The 17,567-nt window shown below is 43.8% G+C and overlaps 1 protein-coding gene across 2 annotated transcripts; it reads right to left on the reverse strand.

The window, feature by feature from the left end:
- Window positions 1-8,160: 8,160 nt before the first annotated feature.
- LOC308406218 (sterile alpha motif domain-containing protein 3-like) lies at window positions 8,161-16,769 on the reverse strand. 2 transcript variants are annotated; one of them, XM_080897089.1, is made up of 7 exons: window positions 16,509-16,769; window positions 14,972-15,061; window positions 12,396-12,549; window positions 10,927-11,928; window positions 10,146-10,304; window positions 9,727-9,822; window positions 8,161-9,316 (listed from the first exon to the last, which is right to left on the reverse strand). In XM_080897089.1, exons 3-7 carry the CDS (start codon window positions 12,396-12,398, stop codon window positions 9,008-9,010), a joined length of 1,569 nt encoding a protein of 522 aa, XP_080753215.1. In that variant the 5' UTR covers window positions 12,399-12,549; window positions 14,972-15,061; window positions 16,509-16,769; the 3' UTR covers window positions 8,161-9,007. The 2 variants fall into 2 exon arrangements, with proteins under 2 accessions (XP_080753215.1, XP_080753216.1); XM_080897090.1 differs by lacking the exon at window positions 16,509-16,769 and having other exon boundaries at window positions 14,972-15,176.
- Between the last annotated feature and the right edge of the window lie 798 nt (window positions 16,770-17,567).

A 17,567-nucleotide genomic window follows, 5' to 3' on the forward strand; every position in this document is an offset into this window, starting at 1 on the left:
GCACTTTATTGTCACCACTTAATTCTGGGGCTGTAAACACAGCGGGTGTACATCAGTGTGTGTCTGGGTGTGTGGGTGTGTGTGGTGTGTGTGGTTTCTTGTCATTTACGCACACCTAACATGCTCCAGGAATCAGTGCACCCCCTCCGGACCAACACTGCCCAGCCGCCATTAAACTGCCCACCTTACTAACCGGATGATGTCACTAGAAGGTGGGCTGGCCCAAACTGACAGAAGACGGAACATTACATGAACTTATATAAACTGTCTGGCAACTGGCCGAGTGTAGACTCTCTCCTTCACCTTCACGTCAGCTGACCTGATGCGTCCATCAGGGCTAGGATGAGTTTTAATCACCCTCCCCACAGGCCAGAGAGCCCTGGGAAGCTGTGGATCAGCGATCATCACCACAGAGTCCTCAGCCAAATCAGCCGCTGTTGTTTGCCACTTCTGGCGAGTCTGCAGACTGGGAATGTACTGACGAATGAAACGTGACCAGAAATGGTCAGCCAAAACCTGGGAGTGCTTCCAGCGACGGCGACCGAGGAGCTCACTCTCTGGGTATACTAGCTGAGGTAGCGATCCATCCGGCCGCCCCATCAGAAGAACATTGGGAGTCACTGGATCTGCATCTCTGGCATCGGAAGACACATACCCCAGGGGCTTACTATTGAGTATCCCTTCCACTTCGATGAGTACAGTGCGAAGCACTTCTTCTGGAACTGACTGAGCACCAACGGTGGCATAGAGGGCATACTTAACCGACCGGATCTCCCTTTCCCATGCTCCCCCAAAGTGTGGGGCACCTGGAGGATTAAAGCGGAAGCTGATCCTCTGGGGTGCTAGAAGCTGTTGTAGTTCCGGGGCCATCTTCAGAAAGGTCTCACGCAGTTCCCTCTCACCTCCCCTGAAGTTGGTCCCCTGGTCTGAAAACAACTCGGCAGGTGTTCCTCTATGGGCGACAAATCGCCGAAGACCCATCAGGAATGCATCTGCCTCAATGGTGTTAAGAACATCCAAGTGGACTGCCCTGGTGGTGAGGCACTTGAATATGATTCCCCATCTCTTCTCAATACGCCGACCAACCTTGACCTCAAACGGCCCGAAGCAGTCCATTCCCGTAGAGTAGAAAGCCGGTTTATATAGACGTAGCCGGGCTGCTGGCAGGTCTGCCATCCTTGGCACTGTAGGTCTAGCTCTCCACCTTTGACAATCAGCACAGAGGTGTTGGTAGTGCCGGACAGCTTCACGCCCTCGCAGAATCCAGTAGGAGCGCCGAAGTTCTGCGAACACCCGCTCCGGGCCAGGATGATGGAGGCGGCGGTCAAAGTCTTGGATCAGGAGTTTGGTCACTGGGTGGCTTGGGTCTAGGATAATCGGATGGAGTGTCTCCAGAGCCAAGTCTTCAGATCGACGAAGTCGTCCTCCAACACAAATGAGCTGTCTGGTCTCATCCACCTCGGGTGACAGAGAGAGAAGACGACTGCTCCTGGGAACTGGCTTACCGACTTTCAACAGGTTGTACTCCTCCGGGAAACTATCTATCTGGGCCCTCTGTAGGATCAGCCTCTCCGCCTTGCGATAGTCCTCAACAGTGGGATGACCATCTGGTTGGGCCGCCCCATGTAGCTCCCGCGCTGTAACCTCTAACATCTCACTCCAGGTTTTGTAGCGGCTCAAATCTGAAGTTGGCTGACCTGACGGAGTAGTTGCTGTGGTCCCACAGAACACAGCTTTGCGCAGCTCCGAGGCATCTCCTGCTTGGTCAACCGTGAGATCCTCTGGCCAGGAGTCTGGACTGCGCAGGAGAAAGGATGGTCCTTGGCTCCATCTATTTGGTACAGTGAGCTCCTTCAGCTTCTTCCCACGTGTCACATCGTTGGCTGGATTCCTTCCAGAGTCGACGTATCTCCAGGAGTGCCTGTCTGTCAGCTCTTGTATCTCGGCTACACGAGTGCCCACGAAGACTTTAAATCGGCAGGATTCAGACCTCAGCCAGGTCAGCACTGTTGTAGAATCAGACCATAGGACCGTCTGGTCGATTCTAAGGGTGAGCTCCCTTTCCAGCACTTGTGAGAGCTGTGCCCCAGTGAGTGCAGCACAGAGCTCCAATCGGGGCATGGAGTGGAACCACTTACGGGCAACCCTGGAACGGGCCACCAAGAATGACAGATGCACTTCACCATTTCTGCCAGTGGTCTGAAGGTAAGCTACTGAGCCATAAGCTTCTTCAGAGGCATCACAAAATATGTGCACCTCTCTCTGACAGCTGAAGGGGTCCACTTCCTTAGGCACATATGGTCGGGGAAGAGTAATTTCAGGTAGAAATTGCAGCTCTTCCTCCCAGGCTGTCCACTGCTGCATAAGCTCCTGAGGTAGGTGTGGGTCATCCCAACCCCTTTGCTTGTCCCAAAGATGGCGGATGATTACCTTCGCTCTGGTTGTGTAGGGTAAGATGAACCCTAGGGGGTCGTACTGGCTGGCCAAGACCTTGTAGATATTGCGCATCGTGGGGACTGCATATGGAACTTGACGATGCTTGTAGCCTAGGACATCTGTGTGGAATAGCCAGCTCAATCCCAGGGTAGATTCTGGGGTATCTACCTTGTTCTGGGCCAGCCACAGCTCCACACTAGCGGAGCAGCTCTCTTCTGGTAAGTGACTGATGACGTCACGTTCATTGCTGGCCCACTGACGTAGGTCAAACCCTGCTGAGGCTAGGATGGCCCGTAACCTGTCGACAAGTTTCCTTGCCTCTTCCACGGTGGGGAAACTCTGAAGGCAGTTGTCCACATAAAAACACCTTTCGACCGAGAGTCTCACGTCATCATCTGGCTGGCTGTTATCCATAACATGACGCTGCAGGGCAAATGTGGCACAGCAGGGGCTACACGTGGTTCCAAACGGGAGCACCCGCCACTCGTAGACTGCTGGAGGGTTCTCGTCGCTGATGTCTCGCCAGACGAATCTGAGCAGGGCACGATCTTCTGGTAAGAGATGAACCTGGTGGAACATGCCTTTAATGTCCCCACTCACTGCAACTGCATGCTCTCTGAAGCGCAATAGGACTCCCAGAAGTAACGCACCTAAGGTGGGCCCAGGCAACAGGCAGTCGTTCAAGTTCTGTCCTCTGTACTGAAATGAGCAGTTGAAAACCAATCGGTTCTTGCCATTATGGCTCACCATGTGATGAGGGATGTACCACGCCTCCTGACCTTCTGTCACAGGTGTCCCAGAGCCACACTTAATGATGGAGCCAGCCTTGATAAGCTTCTCCATCTCCACTTTGTAGGCCTCAGCTCATTCTGGGTCTTTGGCCAGCCTTCTCTCCACACCCCGTAGACTTGGCATGACGGCATCTTTAGTTGCCTGCAGTAGAGGCATCCCCTTCCGGCGAAGCAGTGGGGTGGCATAGCGACGTATGCCTTCAACCTCTATTCGGACAGTTCTGGTCTCCAGAATGCATATGGCCTCTTGGTCTTGCCTTGAACGAGTAACAAGCTTCTCGTTTCGGAATGGAACGATGTCGACCTGCCACAGTTTCTCCGCATGTTTCATTAACTCACTGACCTGAGGTGCAACAGTCGTCAGCAAGCACTGCTGCGGTTGGGTAAGCTGGCCAACTATACTTGCTGGCCCTTGTAGCGCCCAACCTAGCCTGGTACGAATAGCAGCAGGCCCTCCTGGAGGTCCCAGCCTGACTGGTTCAACGGGGGTAACCAGATGGGGATGGTCACTGCCAATGAGTAGCAAAGGTTTCACATTTAACAAGGTGTGGATCGGAAGGCCAATCAGGTGCTTGTACCTTTCTCTGAGTTGCTCCATGGGATAAGTGTGGCCTGCAAGTCCGATGCGTGCAGCAGTGAAGGCCCCAGCAATCTTGAACCTGGTCCTGGGCCTTGATGGAGAAGAAACAGAGAACGACACTGACGCACCTCTGAGAGTCTGCACGTCCTGCCTAATCGTGCGCAGTGGGACGTCCTCTGCGATCCCTTGCATGCCTATCTTCTCGGCAGCCTCCGGCAGAAGCATTGTCCTCTCTGACCCGTCATCCAGTACAGCATAAGTGCTGATTGTTCGCTTGCCATAATGAATGCAGACTTTGACGATCTTTAGAAGGACTTTGCAGTCTTCAGTGGGTCTGTCTAGATACAGGACGTCGGTTGCTGCCTTCGAGTCACCGCTCACCACCGCTGTTGTTAGTGACCCTTTAGGTGTTCTAACATTGACATCATGCAGTACCTGCAGGTGCTTCCCTTGGCAGAGGCTGCAAGTCTTCCTCAGATTGCACTGGGCTGCCTGGTGTGACCGTGCGCAGCGCCAGCACCTCTTGTTACTCTTTATCCACTCTGTTAGCTGGTCCTTTGTCAACTTAGATACCATTGTGCACTGACTGAGATAGTGCTCTTCCGTGTTACAGAATGGACAGTATGGCTTGTTCTTATTGGCCACACCACCTGGCCTCAAAGCCTGTGGATTCGTCGTTACCACTGCTAGCTGCCCTTCAGAGTCTTGACACCAGGACTCATACTTAAGCCACCCTGCGAGATCTGCCAAGGTATGCATCCTCACACCTTGTTGGAACATGCAGCGGCGGAACTCTGCTCTCTGCTCGGGGGGTAGTTTACTAAGCAGACGAGCAACATGTGAACCACAGTGTAGTTCCACTTCTCCTTCTGGGCCTAGTGTCCTCAACATCCCCACAAGTGACTGTATCTGGAGGGCAAATCTCTCAAATGCCGAGACGTCTCCACGTCTGATGTCAGGTGAGTCCATCATCGCAGCAATACTCCTCAGCACTATCTGATGTGGCTGGCCGAATTTGTCATTGAGGGCCTCCATCGTATCAGTGAAGGGTGTGGCAGAGTTGAGGTAAGCATCGGCTATTAATCTGGCCTCCTCTAGGTGCAGGTGATCAACCAACACTTGATACTTGAACAGCTCAGTCGCGTCCTCAGGTAGAAGATTCCCCAATGCCATCTTAAGCCTAGCAAACTCACTAGGGTCTCGACTGGAGAAGTTGGGGATTGTTGGGCGGGGACCACGGTAAACTGTCTCTGAGGTGATAGGAGTCCTGCCCGGATTTGGTCTGTCCGGCAGTGGCTGTGGAGAGGACAGATTGAACTGCTGCTCAGGGGATGCTGGATTACAGCCATGCTCAGTCTTACTGTCCCCATAGGCGGCGCGCGGATGCTTGGACCCACCCAGTGGGAAACTGCCTGAGCGAGGTGGGAGATGAACCGGCTTGAACCAGGGAGGTGAATTATGGGAGGCTTTATCTGGAAACCTGAGAGCTGGTGGAGGATCTGATGACAGACTCTGTCCTGGGTGGTCCACGACCATATTAGCAGGTGGGATTGCGATTGCCTCTGTCTTAATGGCTGGAAACACACATGCATCTTGGCGATGGGGGTTCAACACTGGTGGGTCACTAGGCAGTGGTGCTTCCTCAGTTGGATCTGGCCACGGTGGTGGGGCAGGCCAATCATCATCCTCCTCAATCTCTGGTGCATCACCCGGTAGCGGTGACTGCATTGACTTACTGGTTTGGAGAGAAGATGGGCCCTGCATGCTCTGGACAGCTTCCACTAACTGTCTCATTTCTGCCCGCAGTGCCTTGAGTTCGACCAGATCTGATGACATACGTTGCTGGGTCTGCTGGATGAGGTGGCGCTCCTGACGGATATCCTCTAACTCTGCACTTATTTCCTTATTTGGATGTGTATAGGGGAGTACGAAGGGTAGAGGAGTAGAGTGATCATAGGCTTGTTCCCCATGCCATCTCTCTGGATACAGCTGGGGGGCTAGCTGATTCTCCTGAATGTGCTGTTGGCTCTGAGCTCCATAGCGCGAGGCGGTCTCATGGAGAATAGCATCCCGCCTCCACTGAGGGCTGGCTAGGTTGCAGCTAAAGGGGGAAGCAAGGGAGGTCATCCTGGCCTTGTCCTCTTGGTGTCTGAGCTCTACATCCTCTCTATATGCCTGGCTAATGTAGCCTGGGTACTCCACCTCATAATCTGCGTAGCGCACCGGTGGGCGAGCATGTCGTTTGGGGCGTGCGCCACGAGCCTCGTACTCTGGGCCTGGTTCCATCTCTGAGGCGAACCTAGTACATCCGGCTCGAAGGACCAATTAATGTAGTGGAGATGTCAAAGATAGGCACGGCTGTGGCACTGATTCAGTCTTTGAGCACTACGGTCACCCCGGTGTGTCGGCCAGAACACCACTTAAGGCCAAATTGTCCCAGAGTACGAAAGAAGGAGGGAGCTTGAGGTTCCGTTTGAGGCACTTTATTGTCACCACTTAATTCTGGGGCTGTAAACACAGCGGGTGTACATCAGTGTGTGTCTGGGTGTGTGGGTGTGTGTGGTGTGTGTGGTTTCTTGTCATTTACGCACACCTAACATGCCCCAGGAATCAGTGCACCCCCTCCGGACCAACACTGCCCAGCCGCCATTAAACTGCCCACCTTACTAACCGGATGATGTCACTAGAAGGTGGGCTGGCCCAAACTGACAGAAGACGGAACATTACATGAACTTATATAAACTTATAAACACCAGTAAAACTATTATATGAACTTTGGGGCCTTTTATACAAGAGACGAGCTGTTTACATGTGCGTGGAACTCTAGCGTCATTAACCAGGCTAGCTGTTAGCTTATAGCTCACGCTAGCTAACCAGCGAGCAGTTAAAAAGACAGCTGAAGCTGCACAAAACACCCACAAACTTATCTCACTACAACGCGCTGAAAATATGACTCGCAGCTCGAGCTCGACACAGCTGCTGTAACATAAGACTGACATCCAGCTAACCACAGCTAAAAAGATATTTAGAGAAAACTTAGCGTTTCCTCAGGTTACACGAGCTGAGTTGTTTCACGCTGAAAAGTTGTTGTTTTGGCTCTCACTGAAGACACCGACGCTGAAGACATAGCTGTTCTTTTGTACTGCTTTTAAGGGAAACATTCTTTGTATATGAGGCCAAGGGTGTTCATCCTCTTCAGCTCTAGTGTAGACAACTGGCTCTGCAATGTTTTCATGGGTTTCTTCTTTCCGTGTGTCCGCTACTTTGAAACGCTTGGGCCGCTCTGCCCGCCACAGTTTCAAACTGGTCATGTGACTGTATGGCCAGATCTGATTGGTAAAAAAGTTACCGGAAACTCCACTGGCGGCATGTTATCTAATGTGTTAAACTAATTATTTATTAAAAAGTAACGAGTCAAATTTTGCAAATGTAGCGGAGTAAAAGTACAGTTTCTTCTTCACAAATGTACTCAAGTAAAAGTAAAAAGTATCGTGCAAAAAAGGAACTTTAAAAGTACATTTTTTTCAAAAACTTACTCAAGTAAATGTAACGGAGTAAATGTAACTCGTTACTACCCACCTCTGCTTATATCCAGGTTCTTCCTTTTTGCTGCCGTCCTCTCCTCCTGGCAGCAGGCTTGCCGCTGCTAAAGCTAAACAGAGCTCCCTGAAAGGCACAGCCAATCACATTGGCCATATTTGTCACATGACGTAGGACTCCAGTAGAGAACGTAATTTAACTCTTTCTGCACCGCCGGGTGAATGAGACGTCGACAGGTGTTTTTTTTCTTTCTATCGGGTCAGTTTTTCTTTACTCAAAGAGATCAAATTATTGGTGGGGACAATTCAATAATCGCTGGATATTGGTGGGGACATGTCCCTTTCGTCCATGCCAAATCTACGCCCTTGGTGTAGAGCCGGCTCCACAAACAACATGCACGGGCACCTAAGAACTGTCCACCCACACTGTAAAAAAGAAAAAGTTGAGAAAACTTAAAATTTCAAGGCAACATGATGCAAGAGATTTTTGAGTTTTCTCAACTTCTGCCAACTGTAGTTGACTTAACTAATATTTTCATGTTCTGCCAACTTGGATCTACTTGTTCACCTAATTAGGATAATCCTGTAAGTCTAACAAAGAAATTCTGGTTTCAATGCCATGTATTTCTGCCTTCACCAAACAAAGATATTCCTGTTGAATTAACATACAATTATTCCCTCCAAGGCCATGTATTCCTAAATTCACCAAACGCAGATATTCTTGTTGAATAATCATACAATTCTTACTCCAGTGAGTTGAAAATTTACCAATATAAATAAAGAAAAATGTATGCTGTTATCGTACTTGAAAAAACACTCAAACAGATATAGAATAAAACAAAGCACAACTGAATGTTATGTAAAAACGTATTTATTTTTTTCAACAGTGCTTTCAGTATATTTCAGAAGGTCATGGGCAGTGGGGTGAATTTCTGTAAAAAAGCAAACAAACAGAAAAAAACGTGTTGCCAGTTTCTTTAGGGTGCTTTGAGCACCCCAGCAGAGACATTAAAATTCCAGAGTCCAGAAAAAAAGAAAAGTGTCCAGCAGCTTAGTCATTCACGTTCACACCCTGGCTGTCCTGTAAAAGCTTAACTTAACTATTGCACACTAAATAGGGTAGTGCAACAAACAATTGCCTATGTACCCAGACATCGACATTTTACATGGGCTTACTATGATGAACTACAGAAGTCAAAAGTTATTAGAAATGTTACCATCAATGAACAGCGAACTATCAGGTAAAATACCAGTTCCATACTTCAGGTGGAGTGAAAAACACTATAACAAATCTTTTAAAATCCTACAAGACAAAATTTCACCATAGATTCTCAATAATACAGATTCATCTGACTAATATTTACATTTCAAATAATCCCTTATCCACTTCAACTTCATATTGACCGACCAGGTCAAAATGAACCATTCTGTTTTGACTGTTCCTTCTTTTCTCCCTTCTTCCTTTCCTCCCTCTTTCCTTCACTTATTCCTAATTAATTTTAACAGTTCAAACACTAAATATGCAACTCTTTGTAACAGGTGAACGATTATATAGAGGGAAAGGGGTTGAACTACTGGGTTTTTTTTTTTACATGACTCTACAATGCACTTGAACATGTTTAAGAACAAGTTAAACTCATGTCTGGCTTCCCCATTAACAGTCACAGCAAAAGCTTTGTTTTTAGAGACCTTATGCGCTGTGAGCATCGAGAGCCACCGAGTTCAAAAAAGATGCCCTGAATTGCTTCAAAGGTATAACTCATCTGCTTTGGATAATCAATGTTGAGGGCATACAGAAGGCCAAAGAGGTATGCCAAGGCAGTAGAGAGGTCTGGAATGTTATGTAGCACGATGTCCCCTTCCAACACAACAGCATGTTCTCGCACAGACGTATCGGCATCGTCATCTTGCAGGATGGTGAGGATGGCAACTGATGCACCGTTCAACACTGGTTCCAAAATGTCAGTGTCCTGAAGAGAAGAAAAGTAAAATATGAATTATTGAAAGCTAAGAAAAATTAAAGACAAAATACATTTCTAAAGATCTTAACTTTAACCTCTATACCATGATGCTCATTTGACTCATGGAGGTTTTAAAAAGAAAAAGCTTATTTTCCTTTAATTAACAGCACAATATCTTTCACCAACCAACCTTGTGATGAGTTTTGTACAAAAATATTTTCTGCTGTTGAACACCCACTAACAATGCCCAGGTGCTCCTCAGCAGAAAAAAAAGCAGCGAGAGTTATGACAACTGCAATCCTCACCATAAAATTATCTGGACTGCACTGAGGAAGTGGACATTTCCATTTTGGATTAAATCATCTTTTAAAAACATCTCATAGCAATTAGTTTTGCTTGCATTACTTTTTTGTACTTACTAAGCACTTCAGGAAAACCTGTGTTGCATCCTCTCTGAGGAAAATGGGCAGGCCTCTCAGTGCTGCTGTCTTTCGGTGGGACACAATGTCAGATGTCTAAAGAGCATTCAGTGGAAAACAAGCATTTAAATTAGTATAGTAACGTGGTGTACCTACACACAATGCAAAATCAGAACTCTTATAGTAATGAAAATAAAATACAGATCAGGCCCAGCAACATGTAAAACTTAAAAAAACAAAACACCATTTTAACGATTTTACTTTCTTTTTACAAATTAAATAAAATACCGCCAAATAAAAACAAAGTAATGACTGATTACATTCATTTCCATTGATGTGTTTTGGCTGAAGCCAACATTTTTTTCTGTTATGACAAAGGTATACTCTCTTCTAAAAATGTCAGGTAAAGGAGCACTTACCTGTTCATCAAGTTTATCCAAGAGGTCTTCCATGTCCTCACCAAGAGCTCCCTTCTTAGACCGGTATAGTTTCAGCAGGCCAGGCACAAATTTGTTGAGGGATGCATTGAACGTCCCTAGGAGGTCTTTGCTTGTGATCCGATGAAATTCTTCAGATATCTAAACAAGACAATAACCAAAATATTGCCATTTATTCAGCACAGAAAATTTCTGGGTAGCTGCCTTGTACAGTCTGCACCATGTTATATGCCTGACTGTGTTATCAACCGCAAAACCTACTTCAAAAATCTCTCATGAATACACATTTTGCACAGGAATAGAAACACCCTCCACAAAAAACAGTATCAATATGCAAATACATATTATGTTCTACGTTGCACCAAAATCTGTGACGAATCAGATTATGTGACCTGCCTTAGTATTCTTTCCCTAAAAATCTCAGTCTATAGAAGTCCTATTTCCAGCACTAAAATAAAAAAAACATACATGCTAAGTCAAAAATTATGTGATTGACTTTCTGTTTCACAGGAAGAACAATTTTGATTTAGCATGGGGACTCTTTTCTTGTACTGGCAGAAATGTTCAGGGTAAGAATATTATGACAGGTCAAATAATCTAATGGGTCACAGATTTCAATGTGGACTGGTTGCACAAGGTATAATAAAGTTGGCCAATGCATTACACCAGCAAATACTGTACTACTTCAATAATAGTCCATCTAGTATAAGTCATGCCCAATTTGAATAATAATTAAATTATAAATAAATTTGGACACTCTTACCTCCTCAGAGGAAAACAGCCCAGGCCATCTCTCCTGGACCTCAGATACCATAGGTTGACACTCCACAACCTCTCTCCGCCTGAGAGAAAATGTCAGCGCCATCTTCTGCTGTATGACTTTCAAGTTCTTTTGTTTCTTCTTCATTTCACTGACCAGAGCAACTCTTTCCTCTTCAAGAGTAGAATCATCATGGTGCTGTGGATAATCTGGGACATGATTGACCTCTCCACGTTTGGGCTTTTTAAGGGTGAAAGGACTGCTGGCTTCATCTTCTCCTTTCCTTTTCCTGTTTACATTTACTTCATTGCAGCCTGCCCGACGAAGCTTTGATCTGTAGTTTCCAAGTTTGTGCTTGATACTTGCTTTCCATCCCTCGTAGCCTGTGATGCTACCTGGCTCCTTCAGGCATGGATATTTGAGAACCAGTGCAGAAGCCACTGACTCAACCTCATCTTTCTCAGGGTAGGCTTTAATTTCAAACACTGCCTCTGCAATTTTATCCAAAATCTCCATCTTCATGTCTCTTGTTACTGCAAGGCCCTTCTTAGATTTTTCATATGTCACATTAGCCTTACACAATTTCAGTTCAACATCATGTGAAAACTTGGGAATAGAAAATGGAGAGGGCCACTCTGACACATGTCTTAAGTTCATCTGGATAGTATCGGTCCAGCTAGGCCTGAAATCATCAGAGTGCACACTTATTGTGTCCTGGGAAGAGACTGAAGCAGAGGACACTGAAGCAATGGATTGGTTAAGTGTAGATGAATCACAGTTCCACATTATATGCAGGACTGCACGCTCAGCTGGTAATTCAGATATTGCTGTAAGATTGCATATTGCATTTCCGAAATCTGGATCCTCAAACTGTAGTGAGAAGTCACCTGCAAGTTCAAGTCTTTCTTTAAGTATATCAATCAATTGTCCCACAGATGCTGGTACTTCAGGAAGCTGGACTCGCCGGGCTTCTCTGGAGGAAAGAACTACCCGAAGTAACAAAGTCTGAAAAGAGGAGAAAAAAAAGTTGGCAGAAAATCAATAGCCAAACACAATTAGAAGACAGTTGACACCTATACCATACAGCTGCCTTTTTCCAGATGAATCTGCTGACTACATTTGATTTGCAAATGATTTAGTCTACAAATGTAAAAAACACACACACACAAAATTTTTTTAAATAAAGCTCAAGTCTATATCCAAGTTTTCATTTTCTTCAGCCACTGTACTCAACTGGCCTACACTTGGGAAAACCTTCAATTCATTCAGCACAAAACTAATGCTTAATGAGGAGAAAACAAAGGAGAGAGAGATAATTTGGTGAGGATAGCAGAGTGATAGAAGAAAGAAGTGTGTGGAGAAGAAAAGAAAAAGCAAGGGGAAATGAGTTTTGAAGTAGAGTACAATAGAGAAAAAGGGTGGGTGAGAGGGGAGATCAGAATAGGAGACAGGGTGGAGGGGAGAGAACATACCATTATAAAGTTGCTTTAATAGAGAAGGTACGTCCTTGGGGTCACCATCAGCTTTCCACCAACTGTGTATGCTGTTAGAGGGTGATAATCCGTCAGCACATCTGGATCCAGCACAAGAAGGTCTGCACAGGTGTGTTCAACAAGCTCATAGGACCTGAAATGTTCAATGTACCAGGAACTCAGTCTTTTACAAATGAATGTCACCTCCTCTGCATTGACAAGAATGGTCACAATCTTGTGGAATTCTGGGAGGCCACTGCATTGCCCAGCAGATAAAATCATGCCCGCCACATACTGTGTCCCAAAAAAATGAACGGTTTTAGACAGAGACACACTGTCTAGATGAGGGTACTTCTTTTGTATTTCACACTTGATTGATGGATCCAATTCTGAAACCCTGACCACTTTCACATTGTCAACATAGAGCTTTGGTTTTAAAAGGTTCCCACTATCCAGATGGTATGCCATCATTTGCTGGTGTTTCAAGGAAAGAGTTAGCAGCACATTTTTCCAGTTGTGAGTGTCATGGACCACCTTTTTAAAGAAGCTATGTTTTGCTTCAAATCTCATCGTCCACAATTCCACTAACGGCCCATAGCAGCGTATAAGATGTGGGTAGTGGTCAATGAAGTGGTGTTTTGGCCTTAGTCTGAAGTCCGGAAAGGTACTGGTAAGCAACAAGCGATGATCCAGTAGTTTGCAAGATAAATAACACAATGCTTCCTCAGTGAGTCTGTTTGAGACAACAATGTCAACAATTTCCTTGAGGTCCATTAAAATCTCCCAAGCTGGCTCCTGTTCTGGTATCTTACATCCAATTATAAAAGGAAGTAAGCGCAGCAGTGTCCAATTTTCATGTCCATTACCAAAAACTGTTCCTTTCTCAAAGCTTGTTTTTGGAATTTTTTGAGGCTTGTTTACTTTGTCCGAATATTTGTAGGGAAATGATTTTATGAAGTTGTTTAATGTATCAAATGTAATGAACCCTTTTGAGATCAGCTTTTTTAAACATAAGGACAACTCCAAAGGAATGACGCCTTCAAAAAGGTCATGCAAAATATCTGGAGGAAATCCGGTTATTGGGTGAAAGAATAGTAAATGTTTGCTCAGTACACATTCCCTTTTTACCCCATTAACACTTTGGAGGTTGTCAGTTTGCCTAAGCTCTTCCAGAAATGAATTGTGTTGATCAACACCCCTCAATTGGAAGTCATTAACTTCAGTCGTTGCAATTTTGTCCCGACTTATCAAACAAAAGCGACAGAACTTGTCAACAGTAAAACTTTCATAAAAGCCTGCCAGACCATGTGCACCAAGGTTATCTGCGCTCACACAATATACAGTGCCCTTAATAAACTGGCTTACAACTTCCACAAAAATTCCCTCTTCTTCTAGACACCTTATATCTTTAATCAGTGGCTCAAAAAACTTTTCATAACCATATTGTTTGACATCCACACTTTTACCTAAGAGAGCAAGCTGAATTGAACAAAGATTAGATCGAAATCTGGGTGGTAAATTAAGAACTACCCAATATACTGCAGTAATCTTGTGACGTTTTCTAGAGGTGCCCAGTGGGTTACAAACTTCAAAATCATCAATATACAACCCCAAACTGATACATAAGTTTTGTTGTCCCAGTAACTTATTGCCCTTGTAGTACTTGCCGTCTTGAAATGACTTAAAGTGTCCAGATAAAGCTTCTTGATTAAATACAATTTGGTCCAAAAAATCTGCCCGTCCCAGTAAAGTCTCAAGTATCTTAGTGACAGATATATAAACAAAAGAGTTTTTATGAGCTGTGTTGTACAGATACTCTGTGGGTTCTACAACAGAAAACTGCTCTTTGAAATATATATTCCTTCTGTGATCTGTAGATAGGGAACCTTTCTCCGATGTTGTTAAAAGCAGTGGATTAGTTTGAACTAGGGCATTAGAAATGTCTTGCAAAACACAATCATTTACTTCTATTTCATGCTTTGAAAGGATCTCTTTTACACTGGTGAGAGTATGAATGTTAGAGAAAGAGAGCAGGTTATGGAAATCCTCTACAATCTTTTGTGTTGCAGCTCGAGAAACATGCAACACTGTTTGCATACACAGAAAGAGAGATGCCAGTTTGTGTTCAAGTGTCTCACTATCCACATCCTTTACAATCTTGTCAAGCTCATCTGGTCTCACAAAATTATAAGCTGATGTTCCTGCTTCACAATCAGATTGCTCACTTTCAATTATCTCATCTTCAGAAACAGTTCTTGCAATTGTTCGAAAATCCTCAAGTGTACAATTTTTATGGTTTCGACTTCTGTGAGAACTGAAGGTTGGGCGAATGTTTGTTTTAAAATTACACCTTAAAAAGGGACATTGTACGGTTTCTCGGTTCTTTAAATGATGTCCAAGATGGTTCCAAAAGGTTTTCTCACTGCAAATCTCCTTAAAGTCACACAATTCACACTGAAATGTGGAATTTTTGTGGATTTTTACTATTGAGTGTGACCTTGAGAGGTGTGATCGTAATGCTCCAGGTGTTTTAAATACACATACACAGTCTGTGTGAATGCATGGCCAATGTGCACCTTGTCCGTGATGAAGGCGGAAATGTTTCAAAAGAGTCTCTTGACTGGAGCTTGTGAATTTGCAAAATCGGCACTGCATGAAATCCACCCCTGAAACACAAGAGACATAGTCAATTTTGCCAAAAGCACTTTTGCAATGGGATAAAACATCCATATCTAACACACAGAAGGAATCCATAGATGCAGGAGCTGAATACATCAACAAGCCAAAACCAGAGACATCATGAAAAAAATATGTAAGGAATCATATTAACTTACATATGACCACTTGTCTACTATATCAAGTATATGATTGATAACATACATGACATGTAACATAAATGCAAGCTTGAATTCAAACATTTTTTTGTTACTATGATAAAAAAAATGCAATAACTATAGAAAAAAATAATACTATCTGTAACACAATATACATCAGCAACACACAATCATTCCTTAAATATTGTCTCCTTCCCCATTATGTAAAAAGCTCTGAAAATGTAGCAATCTTATAATACAGAGCATGAAGTACAACTTTAATTTGCGTGTGACATTAACTTACAGTACATTAGGCAATCTTACACCAGCTGACAAACTGTCAAGTCAGCTTTAAACATTACTTTAAAGTAACAGTGCTGCACCGGATAAACGGTGACTATTGAAAAAGTGAAAAAACAATATTAGACAATATGCAAGTTACTTATATCACTGTCATATAATTGGCGCACATATCCAACACCGACCCATGAAAGCGTCTCCATGACAACGCGTGCTTGGCCCAGTTTGTTGTCAATGTTAACATAACGTTTTCATGCAAAGATAACATTGAAACTGGTTACAAAACGGGTAATAAGCTAATAAGTTTTACCATGGCAGAAGTGCTGTAAAAAGCCAGTGTGAGATACCGTCATTTAGTGATGTCTGTCTAAATATCAGAGTGTTTAACATTAAACATTACTTTTTGCGCTGGCCACTACTCTGAGCTAAAGCCTTCAGAGGCTGCTTGTAGCCCGATTACGACACAGCGGCGCGACGAAGGCTGCCCAAATTCATAGTGGACTCCTCTAAATTTGTCCGAGAAATACGTCCTCCTTATAATAAGCATCTCTTAAAATGTTTGCAATATTGAAACATTTCAATATAATGTAGAAAAAAAACGAGAGAAAAAAAGTTACGGATCGGACTCCCCGATCCTTATTGCGCATGTGCAAATTCTACCTGTGGAATTAGTTTTAATATTACTCTTTCTGGGTCACAAAATAAACTTTTAAGATATTTTCAGGCGTTAATGTAGCTATGTAAATTGCTAATATCTGTTCAGTTTATTAAGACAACATATACTTGCAAGAGTGCGCCGACGCTTTCGGAGACGTCTGTTACCCACCAGCTCGATAGCTAGCCAAGGGGGGGGGGGGGTGTCAATTAAGTCACTTAGATAACTTAAAAATGCTATTGTTGGCCTTTTTCAGTGTTTTACTAGTTCCATTCTCCCGGGTCCTCAGGAGGATGCAGCCTAGGCGCTTGTAGAAAATCTTAATAACACATGTAGTTAGCTTACCTGCTAGGGTAAATGGTCGGCAGCTCCAGCACCTGTCCAAAAGAATTATACACTCCAACTGCAGAAGTGAAAATCCTCAATGGTCGAAAAATTGCAATTTGCATCCAAATCCAGCCACGATGGTTCAAATTTTCTTAGGAGGTTTTTAGTCTAGAACACATGGTAAACCACTATCACACAGCTCAGGTCTGCTCAGGCTCAGTTGAAAGTCCGTTTGGTTTAGTTCAAACTTGTTCAGACCACATGTGCCAGTCATCTACGGGGTTTCCCACTGGTTCCCAACTTGACTCAGAAACTCTGCTCAAAAGTTGATAATCTTTGTTATGCTGTCTAGAAAATCTTAGTTAGGACAACAATGAAAGAAATTTGTTGGGTAGACAAGCTTTTTTAGGTTGTAAATAGAAAGTTTTATTTCTAAGTCAGTTTAATTTAAAAACTTTAGTGAAATCAACAATTGCTAGTTATCGTTTTTACAGTGCATCAGTGCAATGGGAAGATAAAACGCAGTCAGTCGAGTGTGATATTAATATTTCTAAATGACAACCTTTCCCTTAATTAAAGATCTGGGTGTTCTTTTTTTTCCCTTTTTTTTCCATATTTTAATTTATATTTTATTGTGTTGTGGTTTGCAGTGTTTTGTGTTGTTTCACTTTAAATTTGTTTAAAAGGAGAAAGCTGAAAATTTAAGTAGTTAAAAGTTAAAATGTATGAAATGTAAATAGTTGGTTTCTGTATTTTATAATTTATTTATTACATTTTATGTGGAGTGAATAAATAAAAGTATATTTACAGTGGCCCCTAGAGACAAAGCATGTGCAAACTCCAAAACACAACGGAAGTGCTCCAGGATGCTAGGGGCCGTGTTGAGCTTTTGTTACCTAGTGGCTATACAAGCCAGGAAGTACCAAGGACCGGATTGGGTGTGTGGTAGTAACAGGTAAATGAAGTTTTTTTTTTTTTTAAATTCTTTGAAAAAAAAAAAAAAAAAAAAAAAAAAAATAATATATATATATATATATATATATATATGAATGAGTTTTTGTGTATTAACACAAAAAC

Source organism: Rhamphochromis sp. 'chilingali', assembly GCF_963969265.1.
Source record: "Rhamphochromis sp. 'chilingali' genome assembly, chromosome: 11".
Taxonomy (NCBI): Eukaryota; Metazoa; Chordata; class Actinopteri; order Cichliformes; family Cichlidae; genus Rhamphochromis; species Rhamphochromis sp. 'chilingali'.

Coding starts and splice junctions, on each gene's coding strand:
- LOC308406218 (XM_080897089.1), bottom strand. Junction 9,823..10,145: donor TGGATAAACTTGATGAACAG/GTAAGTGCTCCT, acceptor AATGCTCTTTAG/ACATCTGACATTGTGTCCCA. Junction 9,317..9,726: donor AGGTTTTCCTGAAGTGCTTA/GTAAGTACAAAA, acceptor TCTTCTCTTCAG/GACACTGACATTTTGGAACC.